Source organism: Pteropus medius, unplaced genomic scaffold, assembly GCF_902729225.1.
Source record: "Pteropus medius unplaced genomic scaffold, Ma_sr-lr_union100, whole genome shotgun sequence".
Lineage (NCBI taxonomy): Eukaryota > Metazoa > Chordata > Mammalia > Chiroptera > Pteropodidae > Pteropus > Pteropus medius.
In genome coordinates this window covers 15,947,575-15,964,091 of record NW_024352785.1, presented here as the reverse complement: position 1 = coordinate 15,964,091, position 16,517 = coordinate 15,947,575, and the positions used below count along the sequence as shown (strand labels likewise).

The window sequence follows — 16,517 nt, the reverse complement described above, 5'->3', positions numbered from 1 at the left end:
AGTAACTACAAATTAGGGTGTTTTACAAGATGAAAAGAAGTAGTCGAGTAGACGAGATAAACACACAATTGAATTTATTTCTAATGAGCGGGGTTAGATATAAGGAAAATTTTGAAGAAAAGTTTTTTCTTTTTACTTCTAAAGTTTCCAGCATGTGCAGTCCGGTATACGTTGACCAGAGCCCTCAAAGTACCTCAACACTGAATCCCATATAACCATGCTGCCCTCCTTTCTGTTCAACAAACACAGCCACATCTCTAATGTTCCAGGAGTTAAAAACCTAGATTTGGGTCTTGAGTCTGACATTAAATTTCTGTGTGACATTGGCCCTGAATGAGTTTCAATTTCTTTAAATGTAGAGTCTGGAGGTTTAATTAAAACAATGTTTCCCAAACTTGCCTGATTATAAGAATCAACTAAATCAGTACATCCTGTCTCTCATTAATATAGATTCCTAAACCCCACCCGAGGGGGGAGAGGGAATAAATTACAACAATGTAAATTTTACTGATTTTTATGCAGTTTCAGTATATTACCTTGAAATTAAGGTACACATATCCTCCCAAATTAATCAGATATTAAATGTTTTCAAATCTGAAAAAGTAGCCTAAATATCATTCCTAAAGAATACACTGTAAAGGCTTTCTTGGCACCTATTTCAGCCTGCTAGAACTTATTAATTTACTTTTTTTTTCTCATATTCTGGATGGTTAATCTCAAGTAAACAGACCTTCCTATACTAATTCCTTACAAAAGAAGGTACAAGTACATAAAAAATTCCAACATCTATATTCTTTAAATTACTACAACCATCAAACTGAATTAAATAAGTAATTTTCATTAGAAAGTATCTTTCATTAAAAAAAAAAGATGCTTCCAACATAAAAGAATAAACAAAGAGTCTTACCTAATCGTAATTCTCCAAAATTGCCACATCCAATTTTTTTTCCAACTCTAAAGTTAGGTCCAACCATTAAAACTCCAGAGGATGAAGACCCAGTTCCTCGAGTGTTGTGTCCCGATCGACCACTAGGTCGTGCCATTCTATCATCTGATTTGTCCTTGTCTTTCTTTTTATTATCCATATCAAGTTTACGGTACTCCACTTTGAATTCTTTAATCAAGACAAGCACACTGAAATAGGGTATTGTGAGAATAGGTACATCACTAGGTAACTGTACCAGCTGAGTAATGTTAACATTCAAATTGCAGTAGGTAGTCAATTAACTGAAGCGTGTTCATCCCATTCGTAAAATTTTTCTCAGTTGTCTTTTCAGCAAAACATGTCTTCAAAATTATGTTTTCAATGATGCACGTTGATATTTGACACAGAGCTAGAACATTAGAAAAGAAAATTAGTTAAGTCAGAAAATTCAAAAATACATGTTTGGGAAGTTAATGACATAACAAAAATTCAGGCAATGGATTATTGCTATTTGTTGATGTCCATAGTAGACTCAAATTAACCATTACTCTTTATTCCTATACTTTAATGCAGAAAGATCACAAAAACAAAACAAAAAAATCAGAGATTCAGTTACTTCTAAAAAATAAAAAGTAACAAAAATGTATTGTTTAATATGTCAATACACATTCACTAACCTAGACCTTCCAATTTAAAGTAATTTCAATTTTAAAAATACTTTAAAAATTCCAATAAGTTAATATAAGATTTTAAATTTAAAAGCATAAAAAGAATACTTTGCAAATTAGTACAAGATCTTAATAAAAAATATCTTCCACACATTCATACACTTAATAATTTTCAAAGTCTTTTCAAATATACATTCTCATTTTAAACATTTATTCAAACGTTTATTAACCACTAACTATATATGGCAATGATGCTCAGAAGTGATAATACAAAGAACATTCTTGCCGCCCACCAAGGAAAACAATTCATTCTTATGTAACATTGAAATGTAACTTAAAAATTAAATGTAACTTCACAAGGTTAAGAAATGTTGGCTAGCATTAATCTCACGAGGTGAAGAAAGTAAAGGTAGATTTTAAATTTTCTAATATACAGGTGAAAACACCAAAGTTCAAAAAAGTTTTCAAGGCTTTTGGAGGAGTGCCTCATTCATCTTCTCTAGGAATTTTACCCATCAAACATAACTTAATTTTGTGGTAAATCTGCATGCTTAAATAATCTTTCTATTTTTGTTTGAACAATCTGAATGGATTCCTATTCTTTGCAATTAAAGCAGCTTTGACTTCAAAAGAGAGTCACTAATAAAGAAACTATCAATACCAAGGACTTCTTACTTCTATTTCTGAAAACATGTATAACGCAATCATAACAAGAGTTGAAATAAATAGTATTTTCTGATTAATTTTCAGCAACTCTCCCAAATATGCAATTAGTCTTAACAACTGATTTATTTATAAAGTTTTTATTATACCTGCCATACTTTTATTTTGCAGATGAAACTGTAAGTATCTATTCTGTATATGTAAAATTGAATGAGTTTTACTTCTGTTCATTCTGTTTCCTGCCATAATACAGTAATACTGGGCACCGAACTTCCCCTCCTGCTGTAAATAACTATAAAATTGGACAAAACATCAGATAATAGGCAGGGCATACCATGATCTTTGAGAAAAGAAACACAGAAGGTTGGTTTCACTTTCACCCAAGCTCTCTAGCTTTGGACAATTTTCTGATTATAGAATAGGAAGGTAAAGCTCAGGCAGTACACCACAAAGATCAAGTCTTAAGAGTAAGAACTACCCTAATCTGGCTTAATTAAAGCCTAAAAGCAAGCCTAGACAGGATTAAGAATAGCTCCAATTAAATTAACTGCATTTCAGAACAAAACTCAACATACTTAAAAAAAAAAACCCAGACTCTCTACAATGTTGAATTCATAATGTCCAGCATACAATTAAAAATTACCAGACATGCAAACAAGCAATAAATATACCCATGGCTGGGAAACAAAGCTATCAAAGAAAACAGATTCCAAGATGACACTGATACTGAAATTAGAAGAAAGGATTTTAAAACTATTAAATATTTGTAGAGTCATATTAAATTGAAGAAAGAGAAGAGGACCAAAAAAAAATTTTTGAATAATAGTTGAAAATTTCCCAAATTTGGTGAAAAACATTAACCTAAAAATTGAAGAAACTCAAAAATCCCATAAGGAATAACTACAAAGAAACCTAATCCTATACACATCATAGTCAAAGTGCTAAAACCCAAAAATAAAGGAAAAATCTTGAAAGCAGATAGAAAAACTACACAACATATAGGGGAACTTCTAACTTATCAGAAACAACAGATGCCCAAAAGAAAATGAGAGGATATTTTCAAAGTAATGAAAGAAGAAGGGGGAAAAAAATGTTCAGTCCAGAATTCTACATCCAGTAAAGTTATTCTTTAAAGCTGAAAGTGAGAGCCATCTTCAGATGAAGGAAAACACACCTGTACAACAAAAAATACTTTTTAAATTGTCCATTATGTTGAATTAACTAACATGATACCAGACAGAAATGTAATACTTCACGACGAAATGAAAAGCACTGGAAATTGGAAATGCACGGGTATTCATTTCCTTAAAAAATATATTAGTTTAAAGTACAAATAATTGTTGTGTCATTTATAACATATGTGGACATAAAATGCATGACAACACAAATGGCGGTGGGGGGGGTGGTAAATGGAATTATACTACTTTAAGATTCTTATATTTCTGGAGAACAATGTGGTTCAATGTTAATTCTAAGTAGCCAATGACGAATTAAGAATACATATTATAAATCCTAGACTAAACACTAAAAATTAAGTTAACTGCAATAGGAATAAGCTAAAAAGCAAAGACTCAAAATAAAATGAAATAATAAACATTTGACTAAGAGAAACAAAAGGCATGAGACAAAGAAAATAGCAAGACAGTAGACTTAAAATCACATATAATGAAAATGAACCTTATTTTCCCTGTAAAAGGCAAATCATCAGATTATACTAAAAAAAAAGATCCAACTATATGCTATCTCTAATAACTTTAAATACAAAGATAGATTGAACATAAAATAGAAAAAGAAATACTATGTAAACAGCAATATGAGAAAACTTGGGCTATAATATTATCAAAGTAAATGTCAAAGGAATATCTTCAAAGATTCAGAGGTTCACTTAATAACAAAAATATCAATTTAACAGAAAGACATAAAAATCATACATATATGAGAAAAATAAAGCAAAAACTAATAAATTTAAAGAGAAAAAGACAATCATAGTTGAAAATGTTAACACTGTTCTTTCAGTAATAAAGTAGAAGTCCAAACTATCAGTATGTATACTGACACAGTTGATCTAAATAATACCATCAACTATCCTGAACTAATTTACATTTATAAAATACAACATCCCCAAACTGCTGAGTAAGATTTCTTTTCAATGTTCACCAGGAAAGATAATATGCTGTGTCATAATTTAAGTCTCCAATAACTGAAATGTTACAAAGCATATTCTTTGATCAAATAGAATAAGGAATCAGTAACTATATGATAGCTGGAAAATCCCCAAATAATTAAAAATTAAACATTTTATATAATTCATGTGTTGAGAAATAAATTTCATAGGAAACTGTAAGAAAACTCTAATAGAATAATAATGAACAACAGCATATTAAATTTTGTAAGTTGCAACTAAAGCAATGCTTAGAAGGAAATTAGAAGCTTTAAATTCCTATACTAGAACAGACATTTTTAATCAATGATCTAGGTTTTTTCTTTAAAAAACTAGAAAAGAACAAATTAGACATAACTTGAAGAAGTACTTTATTTAATAGAGCTACTGTTAATATTCCATGGACTCAGCGGATAAAGGAAAAATACCAAGCAAAAAAGGAGAGCCTAGAATTAAAAAAAAAAAAAAACTAACAAAAAAAAAAACATAAAGCCAAAAGTTGATTATTTTAAAAAGATCAATGAAATTGGTAACTCCTAGCAAAAATGATCAAAAATAAAAAGAGAAGATACAAAAAGAACCAATAACAAGAATGAAACAGGAGATATCACTAAAGACCCTACAAATATCAAAAGGATAAAAAAATTATGAGCTGCTTTAAGCCAATAACTTTGATAACTCAGATGAAATGGACAAATTCCTTGAAAAATCCAACACAAAAGTACATATGAAACAGAAAACATTAATAATACTGTATCTATTAAAGAAATTTATTTTCCTTAACAAAAATTTCCCCACAACGATGGTATCACTGGCGCGAATCTATCAAATATTTAAGGAAAAAATAATACTGCTCTTACAAAAACTCTTTCAGAAACATAGGAATAAAGGATATTTGTTGATTTACTTTGTAAGGTCAGAATTACCCTGACACAAAAGCATGGCAAAAACACTGCAGCAAAGAAAATTAGACCAGTATTTCTCATGAGCATAAATATAAAAATTCTTTACAAAATATAAGCAAACGTGTTAAAAGTTTAATAATAAGAAGGTTTAATACTAGAAATGTAAATTCTAATCTTGAAATAAATACACGAAGTTAACCAAAAATAGAGAAAATATCTCAACAAGAAAATGCATTTGATAAAATTCAGCCCATTAACAATTAAAACCTCTCAATAATCCAAAAAGAGAATGGAACTCCTTCAATCTAATAAAAGGAATCTACAAAAAAACCCTGCAGTTAATATCATACTTAATGGTGAAACATTGAACATTTCTCCATCAAGATTGGGAAAAAACAGAGAATGTTTGCTCTCAGATATTCCATTCAATATTGTACAGCAGAACTAGCCTATGCAATGAAGCAAGAAAAAATACAAAAGGCATGAAAATTGAAGTGGAAAAGACAAGTGTTTTTCACAGACATCAAGATTGTGTGTGCATAAAACCCTGTGGGGTGATGTCATCAAGTTGGCAAAAAAGGTCATTCCCAACTTCAGTCCCCTTTACAAAAACTCAACCAGCAACTATCTACAGACAAGACACCACTGAAAAAAATCCCAGAATCCAGGAGTGAGGCTAAAGTGCCCCCCCATTCACCTCAGATCAGAGACCAAATAAGACCACATTAGAAGGGTAAGAGGAGTGGCTGCACTCTGACTGCACTGTCATTCCCACAGGCTAGCACAGTGCCACACCTAGAGGGCATCCCTGTGCCTACAGTTTCACCAATGGGAAACAGGGAGTCCAAGGTGAACATCCAGCTCTCCCAACATTGCAGGATGCTTCCCAGGAAGCCCACTCAGGTCTCACCTCACAGGGATCACTGGAGGAATCTGTGGGAATCACGAAGAAACAGAAAATCTTAACAGACCAATAAAAAATAAGGAAATTCAATCAGGCATCAAAAATCTGAAAGAAAAGAAAAACTCAGGCAAGAAATAAGAACAACTAGAACTCTCTTACACTGTGGGTAGGAGTATAAAACGGTCTGACTTTGGGAAAAAGTGTGGAAGTTTATTATAAAGTTAAAAAATATACCTATCCTCTGACCTAGCAATACCATTCTTAGGAATTTACCCAAGAGAAATGAAAATGTTTACAGGAAGACTTATATACCAGTATTTATAGCAGCCTTATTTATAATAGCCACAAACTGGAAACAATCCAAATGTCTATTAACAGGAAAACAGATACACATGCTAGTATATTCATACAATGGAATATTACTCAATAATAAAAAGGAAAGAACTGCTAATACATGTAACAATATGGGTGAATCTCTCAGATACTAGATTGAGCAAAAGAAGTCAGGTACAAATGAGTATATATTATATGATTCTAGTTACATGAAGTTCTGGTGTGATACAAAAAAAAAAGCTGTGGTGATAGAAATCAGTTGTTACCTAGGATGATGGGAAGTTTGACTGTAAAGTGGCATGAGAGAACTTTCTGGGGGAAGGAAATGTTCTATGTCTTGACTGGGAGATTACACAGGTGTGTACATTTGTATAAACTCGTCAAACTGTACTTAAAATCTATGCATTTTGTTATGTGTAAATGATACTTCAAAATGTGTTTTTAGAAATAACACCAAAAAAATTAATACTATATCTCAAAGGGCATGTTTTTTCTCTACTAAAACATTATCATAATTTATCTGAAAAGCTACTTCTTAAAAATAGTTAATGAACATCAGTATTTTATTTTAGAAGCTTTATTAAGGGCCCTTCTATACTTTTTCTATTAGCAGGAAGTAATTTTCCATTTCCATTTTTCATGTTATTTTCAATATGTTTAATCAGGTATCCGAAGTACATTCTACATGTAATAGAAATTCAAATAATACAGATAAGTAAAAATTACACCTTGGGATGTCCATAACCCTTGTCCCTCATCCCACCTGCCTTACTCAGAAGTTAACCATTACTCTCAGTTTGATATGTATGCTCCAGACCATTTTTGTAATGCCTGTGCGGGCACTTACTTATATATAGCAATATTTGTAGGTTTGCTTATTTGTTTTACACTAGAGGTCCATATGAAGCCTCTAGAGAACCAAAACTGCTCCATAACAGAAACAGCATTGGAAAGCATGTCATATGTTGAAGAATTTTTGCCCTTTCCCTTTATACCCCTCCACGCCACAAGAACCCCACAGGAGCAAGGGCCAGTGTAATGAATGGAGGGGAAAAAAGTGTCAAGAGACAGCCCCGAATCCCTTCCCCAACAGAAGTTCCAGAGTCAAGGATCAGGCCTGAAATTGAGAGGTGGGCAGACAGATGCAGGAAGAAGTGATGAATAAGCTTAAAATTTAATCTCAAAAAAATGGAAGAACTATTTTTTAATAACCAAAATAAATCCATTGCCCAAACTAATTATTCTTTAAAACAGGAAGAAATGGAAACTGACTAGGATATCTATGAGTGGAAAAGCAAGAATAATCAAAGTATACACAGTTGCTCTTTGAACGACGCAGGGGGTTAGAGGTGCCAAAAATCCATGTATAACTGTAGTCAGCCCTCCATGTACACAAATTCCCAACTGCCAGCTGATCCTTGAACAACACAGGTTTGAACTGTGTGGAAGAAAGTGAACTCAAAGGTCAACTGAGAAAAATTCACATATAATTTCCAACCACATTGTTCAAGGGGTCAACTGTACTGGTTAGTGAGAAATGAAGCTGTTTTCTATTTGACTCCATCCAGTTCACCACATTCATAAAACTGATCGTAAACTTGCAAAAACAGATTTTTAGTGTTTAAAATATTTTTAACAAATTAATTTTTTATTAAAATACTTTCTTATTTAGAATCTCAAATAATGCTAGGACTTTCCTTATCATAGTACCTATTAAACAGTCTCAGAATTGCCTACAAATTTGTCTATAGCCATGCAGACTAAATCCAGCTTATTACTTGTTTTGTACAGGCTGTAAACTAACACTGGTCTTTACATTTTTATAGGGTTGAAGAAATAAATAAAAGAATAATATTTTGTGACACATGAAAATTAAGTGAAATTCAAATTTTAATGTTTATAAATAAATTTTTATAAGAATGAATTCATGCGAATTTATTTATGTATGTATTGTTATGGCTGCCTTGTATTACAAGAGAAGAGTTGAGTAGTGGTGAGAGACCATACATGGCACTCTTACCATGTCCACTGCTGCCTAGCACACCACAAACTGCAATGACTGTCATGCTTTTAAGGCACAGTATATTGTGGATTGTGTATTTCAAATTATATGGAAAGGCACTGTGTTTATTATATAATGACACTATACTAAAGAATACAATATATTTGGACATGACCAAAAGTATTAGTTTTCTATTGCTGTGTAAAAGATTATCAAAAACTTAGCAGTTTATAGTAATACACATTTATACTTCAGTTTCCGTGGATCGGAAGTCTGGGCACAACTCATCTGAGTCATTTATTTGCTCAAGGTTTCACAGGATTCATTCGAGCTGTCAGCCAGGCTGTATTCTCATATGGAGGCTAAAGTGGGAAAGAATCCACTTCTAAGCGCCTTCAGATTGTGGGCAGAATTCATATCCTTGCAGTGTATAACTGAAGGGCCCAGCATTTTGCTGGCTCTCAGATGGAAACCACCCTCAGGTCAATAGGGTACCTGCAGTTCTTAGAAGCTGCCTACAGTTTCTTGCTACATGGGCTTCTCCAACATGGCCACTTACTTCTTCAAGCCCCCAAGAAGAATCTGGCTCCAATCTTCTAAGAGTAAGTCTTATAAAGGTAACATAATCTTCTCTCATACCTAAGTCCCCATCTTTGTACCTTGCTCCAATACACCAGTTCTCTCAGGTCTCAGGATCTTCACTATCTGCTTCCAGAACTCGTTGATGCTGCCTGCCTATATACTAGAAAGAGCATAAGATTAGAAAAAGTAAGTCTTGGACTCCCAACTAGTAATGAAGCCTTGGTCAAGGCTTAATCTAAGTTTATTTAATAATTGTAAAATAAAAGGACTGGACTAGGAGATTTCTAAGGATATTCTTATATTATGCACAGTATTATAATTGCCTGTTGTATTTCATGACAAGGACTTTCATTATATGTAACTGTGATCTCTGAAACTAGCACACTCCTAGAACAGTCAATAGATATTATAGATTAATAAGAGTTCTTTCCATCTCTAAACATTTCTAGGTGTTATTGTATGATTCCTATATAGAGTCCTCCAAGTTACATATCACCAGACGCCCTCACAGGTAGACTGTATATTCTAGCACTTTATCTATTTCTTCCATATTATTTTATTTGTTAGCATATAATTACTCATAGTAGTTTCTTATGATCCTTTGTATTTCTGTAGTATCAGTTCTAATATCTCCTCTTTCATTTCTGATTTCATCTGGGTCTTTTGTCTTTTTTTCTTAATCTAGACAAGAATTTGTCAAATTTATCCTTTAAAAAAAGTTTAATTTCGATCTTTTGCTTACTTTGGGTTTAGTTTGTTCTTCTTTTTCTTGTTCCTTGAGGTATAAAGTTAGGTTTGTTTCAGATCTTAATTTTTTTCATAATGTAGGCATTTCTCATTTTATGACCTAATAACAGGCTTTTAATTTTTCCTCAAGAAAAAAAGAGTAGTTTTACCTATTGAAAAATTCAAAGACTGGAGATATGAGGCAAGAGACTATTACTTATACATATTTCTGTATTATTCAATATTTTTCTATATATTGGCACTAATATAATAAAAATATTAATTCTATTATGAACAACCTGGTAATCTTCATCCTAAAATAAATAACTAGAAAATACTATCAAATCTTGATACGAATATTTCAAACAACTGAATAGTAAAGAATTAAGTTTCTCTACAAATCATAGTTTGGTTTGGTTTGCTTTGCTTTGCTTTGCTTTGCTTTGAATGAAAATAGAGTCCACCAATACTGGAGACAGTTGTGGAGTTCTAAACCTGAAATCCATGGACCTCTTGAGCATTTTCTTAAGAAAAAAATCCATAACTCTCAATAAATTGTCAAAATATTGTATGACCCTAAAAATGTTAAGAACCATTGAAAAGCATGTTATTTTCTCACTAAATTATTTTATAAATACATGCTTAGAAACAATATATCCTAAAAACTAACATCCGTACTTTACTTAAAAGCCAACCTGTAATAGAAAAGTATTTAGGGCACATAGTACGAAAGGATTGAGAAAAGTTTTAAGTAAAGAAATCTGGAAGAAAGGAAAATCATGTTAGAAATAAAACTATGTAATACTAACACAAAACAGATAGCAGTTCAATACCTGCACTTAACAAATTTATTTTTCTGCTTTCCAGTAGTCAAGTAAAAACAGAAATATGAGATACAAGATTGAGTGTTTATTAAAATTACACCAGCTGCTAAAAAGCTCACAAATAATCCAAATATTGTATTATACCTACAGATGCAGTCAGTAGTAATAGCCACTAATTTCTCTTAGAAGTGTTAAATTCAAAAATTACAAGGAAGAGAATGGAAAAAATCCAGCTTGAAAACTTAAAAATTAGGCAACTATAGAAATAAAAACTATTGAGAGAAAAAGTTTCATAGAAATATTCCCGGTTTATAATTTCTTATACCATAATAAAATAATGATTTTATCGGGCTTGAGGATATTTGAGTTTTTTACAGGAGCTATTACTGTTAACTGAAACCTTAAATCTACGATCAAAAAGAATGGATATGAATTTAGTTAATGTGCATAAAGTACATGAATGTACATAAATGGTGACATTTATAAACTGTTTGATTCTATGATTATTCTCAGCATACTAACTTATTAAAATATATATTAAAAAACTGAATTATCAAAAATATGCATTTAAATTATTCATGAGACTAGATGAACAAATATGAATAATCAATTGTTTTGCTTTCATAAACAATTACAATTTTGATGTAGTAACATCCACTAATAAAGATAAAAATGAGCTGCAACATATAAAAAAACATTACATATAATCTGATTATATGAGCAGAAATGTAGGCCACTGGCATACTTCTAATTTCATGATCACTGATAAATCTTTGAAACATAAAATAGAAAATTAAATTCTCTAATCTGTATGGCCCAATAATTTAGGATATTACAGAGCCAACTGACCTCCTTCAAGTTGGAACTAGATAAAACAGTGTAAGTAGTCTGAGAATATATCAATATAGCATGTTCCACCTCTTGAAAAACCACCCAGAGCTAGCTAAAGCTTTCAAGTAAACATTAATGGGCAGTTCTAAATTTTTAAAAATGACTATTAATACTCTACTTAGCTTCTAAAATATTGTTGCAATGAACACAGAATTGTTCCATGTACTTTAACATTAAGTATTAAAGGTTCTTATAGGTATCTCTTCATAACTTCGGCATGTTATTCAATGTTCTTTGCAAATACAAAATTATAAGAAATAGAAATTTCAAATTTTTCTTCACGTTACCTGTTACAGCATTGATTTCTCACTGTTTTGTTATCTTAAATGAAAAAGTCCATATTTAGTATACGAAATGACCCAGAGTTTCAAAGCCTCATTCAGTCTCTATTAAAAAATTACATTACAATCATGTCCCCAGGATTCTCCGAAATTTAAATGAGTAAGGATATTTGTGATGTGATGGCTAGCTGTTACATCACATGCTTCTATTAGCAGCAAGTGTCCCAGTTACTGGTTTCTGGCATAAGCTCAACTGTGGTTGTCTAAGAAAAGACTAAACACTTATTTTTAAAAACTAAATCATTAACTGTAATATCAAAAATGGAAATCAATTTCTCTAATTACATACTACAGAAACTTATTTTGTCTCAGAAATATTAACTATCATCTAAAACATTTTACATTTGTGAAACCTGATTTGAGTGATGTCCCTTGTATATTCCTATTAAGATCTAGAATGTTCTAGCCTTTAAAAATTACCACCAGTTCAATTAGAGCAGTGTTCTCCAAATTGTGGATCATGACACTTTAGTGGGTTGTTAAATCAATTTAATAGGTCTCAAGCAGCAGCTTTTTTAATGAAATAGTATCGTATGCATCTGTAGTAAGAATAATAGTAAGAATGCGTCTGTTTAATGAGATTTTGTTTTGGTTCTTTATATCAAAATATATGCATCACTGGGTCACAATGTAAAATACATTTCTATAGGTTCTGGTAAATTTATTTCTATGAGTTGTGGTCAAAAATGTTTCTAAGTTTGAAAGCTACCGTAAAATATATAATAGCATAGGAGTATCAAAACATACTATTTTAATCAGTTATAACTAAATCAACTTTTAAATGATAAATTTTATTAAGCCTAATGTTCTTTAATATGCATAAATATTATTCAACATCTAATTAAATAAATTTTCTAAGTCTGACTGTTCTCTAGTAATTAGGTCCTAGGTCCTCAAAATATCTTTCATGCCTCCTCTTTTCAATTTTGCAGGTAAATTTATACTCCCATTGACAATACCCCTTGTCATAGCTGATGAGTCTCAACAGCTGAAAGAAGAAATGTTTAATTTGAAAATGTCCAGGGCCCTAAGCATTTATTATATCCAGAAAAGCAGAAAATCACCCACGTCTCCTACCCATTTAAGCATGGTGGGAATCAAAAATCAAGTAGAGATCATGCTAAATTTATATTACTGAAATATTTACCATATCATTCTCTGCGAGCAGATCCTCTCACTATCTATAAACACAAATTTGATTACAAACCCCAACTACAAGAATGATATTAAACTCCAGGGCATAAAGGAAAGTTATGTTTCGTTTGGGGGCACTTATTTTCATTCGACAAATATTTGACTATTTACCCTGTATGAGGCATAGTCCAAGGTACTGGGGATATAGCAATAAACTTGCTCCAGAAAAGGTCTCATAATGACTACTTACTTCCATGACTCCCGACTTTCTGTAGTATATTTCTTATATCAATAAAAAAGAATATCCTTCTGACCTCGGCAAACCAAAAACTGTTGATTCACAGCAATGTTCTATAAAGTTGTTGCAAACACTGAAATAGCCAACAGTGAGCTGTTGCTCCTAGAAAAAATACAAGATTAGGTTCCTAAAACCTCTAGTTATAAAATTTTCATAAACTGATCAATACATAACTTTGTTTTAACGTATGTTTTTGTTTAAAGACAAATTAGTATAAAGTCATTAGCACTGAACTCATGGCCAACAGCACTATAGCTCATACCTGAACTAATCTTTTCTAACACACATACTTTCTCCATTAGGCAAGTCACAGCCTCTATGAGTTTAGGAACACTAAACAGCACTTCAGCACTACATTTGGGGCCCATTCTAGACAGCAAAACTACCCAAAATAGCACTAAATATGCCCCCAAAAGTAAAACAAGGAGGTAGAGCATCACCTTGTTCAACTTTAGTTGGGAACATGCACATCGGGTGACTCAAATTTTTCCCATTCTGTGCATGCACATGTCTCTGAATGACTGGGAAAGCACCAAGAATAATGATTTGGGGGGTATAAATAAATGTTAGCAAGTAGACAAATTTGCAAATATGGAATTTGGGAATGAGAATCAACTCTAATTAATGAGAGGAATTTTATCTTTATATGTATTCCTGTCAAATAAATGAGTAAGAAATGACAGAATTCAAATATCATCATTATGCAACTCCAAATGAATTAAAGGAACTAAGCAAGGATCATCAATTGCTGCTAACATCACAAAAAGACAACCTTTGATCTTCTTAATGAAAGAAAAGAACTGAAATCAAAACTTCACATCTCACTACCAATTTACAGGAAAGACGTGGGACAATGTTTTGACTCTCTAACTTTAAGATAGCCCATTTTTTAATTTAATGCCCTTAAGGGCAGAGATCATATTTTATTCAACGGTCTCCCCCATTTATCTGTTATAATCTACAGAAATACTGGTTAAAAGTTTGCTGAATAAAAGAGTGAATGAATGAATGAATGAATGAACTACCTCTTGGAAGTTTAGGGATTTTAATTTATATGATCATCTCTTTTTCAGACAAAAGAGTTAAGAAAAAGGTATACACAAACAATTTATAGTTCAAAGAGAAACTGTAAGGAGTGGAATAACACCTCACAAATCAAATGTCATTTATGCTGTAATTTCAACTTTTCAAAACATAGCTATGAAACAGAAGGAAAAAATGTACTAATGAAGGTCACAAAATGCATATTCTGTTAAAGAATAAGAGCCTCTAAACTCCACTTTAATTTTAAATAATTCAAGTTTACACTAGAAATCAAACTTAAAATGGAAAAAATGAGGCAGTAAAAATATGACAGAAGAGGAAGACAAACATTACACCGCTCAATAAATTCATAGACATGTATGCATAACAGCATACTTTATAACTGACATTCAGAATGAGAGCCCTAATTCAACAAAAAAAGACTTGTTTTAAAAACACTGAGAAAACAGTACTACCTTGTAAAGTTTATCATTTAAAAAAAACTAAAATTTAAAGAAACTATTTTAATATAAATTCAATCTTCTAATTTAACAAGTCATTCCCTAATAATGCCAGATAAATGAGAAAGTACCTCAGAAAAGTCAATACTGTTTCACACGATTCTCATTTAAAAAGTTACATTCTTTCTTAACTACAGTGTAATTTCCTAATTTATAAAAATAAATAATTAAGTAACAGTGTAGGCAAAGGTCACAAATTTAAAAGGTTTATTCAAGGGTATTAACATTTGGGAATTTTACTTATGAAGCTAATATTGTCAACTCTCATCATAAAAAAAAAAACTCAACAGTGTAACTGACAAGTAAATCATAAATAACCAAACTGATTTCTAAAAAATTCTATAATGAAACATGAAACAAGTAATAGAAATGAGCTGGAAGTACCACTTCTCCAGAAGAAGGATTTCGATCTGCCCAGTCTAAAACCAGAGAACTCTTCCCCAAAGAAAGTGCTGTAGTGTGAAGAAGAAACACAGAATTTATCCAAAGACATATTAATCCTCGAAATGGGGTATCATGTTCAGAATTAATGTTATTGTCATGATATTCTGGTATGCAATCAAACTAACAAACTAATTACTAAAAAGTCATTCGATACGGCCAATTTAAATTTTAGGAACAGCTTATTACTGGAACTCTTCTGCATTGCTGGCGAGAGTGCAAAATGGTACAGCTGCTTCAGAAAAGTTTGGCAGTTCCTTATAAAGTTAAACATTCACATGCCATATAATCCAACAATTCCAATCCTAGTATTTACCCTGGAGAAATGAACACTAGGTTCATCAATACACACACCACACACACACACACACGCACACACACACACACACACTGCACACAAATGTTTGTGGCAGTTTTATTCATAACTGTCAGGAACTGGAAACAAGTGCTTCAACTGGTGAATGGATAAACATGCTGAGGTACATCCATATAATGGAATTCTCTCAGCAGCAAAAAGAAACATGGATGAATCTCAAATGCATTCTGCAAAGCGGAAGAAGCTAGATTCAAAAGGCTGCATACAACCTGATTCAATTTATATATTGGGGAAAAGGCAAAATTATAGGGACAAAGAACAGATCAGTGGTTGCTAAGGGCTGGGAGTATTACAAGGGGTCGACTACAAAGAAGCAGCATGAAGAAATATTTTGCAGTGATAGGATTGTTTTATATCTTGTTTATGAGAGAGTGATTTTTAGTTTGTGAAAATTTAAAAACAGAAAAAAGAAAAACTGTTTAATATAAAAAATGTCTTACAACAAAATCATAATTAACTGAAATGCTCAACAAACAAAATATTTCCTTTAACTAAATTTTCTGGCTAGCCCATAGATGCATTTAACTTCAAATTCTGCCATTAAAAAAATCTTTTTATTTTTTATTTCTTTACTTTTAAGCCTGAGTAATATGTCAGATGCTTGTGTTTATTATTTTATTTAAATTAGGGCCAATTTATTTGTTTGAAATTTATCTCATACAACTGTGATAATACAAACTAAATTGGTTTGTGGTGAGCATGGTACCTCATGAGGTATTTAATCAAGGTTGTTCCAAATTAAAGTTATCCCTGATTAAAAAAAGATAAAATGATTAATCCATTCATTCAACAAACAAGG

General features: G+C 31.7%; 1 protein-coding gene across 11 annotated transcripts in view; it reads right to left on the bottom strand.

Annotated features, from left to right (window-relative positions):
* CSNK1G3 (casein kinase 1 gamma 3) overlaps nucleotides 1-16,517 on the bottom strand; it is a 91,651-nt gene that overhangs the window by 61,668 nt on the left and 13,466 nt on the right. For 8 of the 11 annotated variants that reach the window (XM_039848563.1, XM_039848567.1, XM_039848568.1 and 5 more), the window contains exon 2: nucleotides 908-1,334. In XM_039848563.1, the coding sequence (XP_039704497.1) occupies nucleotides 908-1,085 (178 nt within the window). In that variant the 5' untranslated portion in view covers nucleotides 1,086-1,334. Of the gene's footprint in view, nucleotides 1-907; nucleotides 1,335-9,120; nucleotides 9,304-13,309; nucleotides 13,460-16,517 lie in introns of those variants that run through there. The other 3 variants (XM_039848564.1, XM_039848566.1, XM_039848565.1) reach the window with 3 other exon arrangements.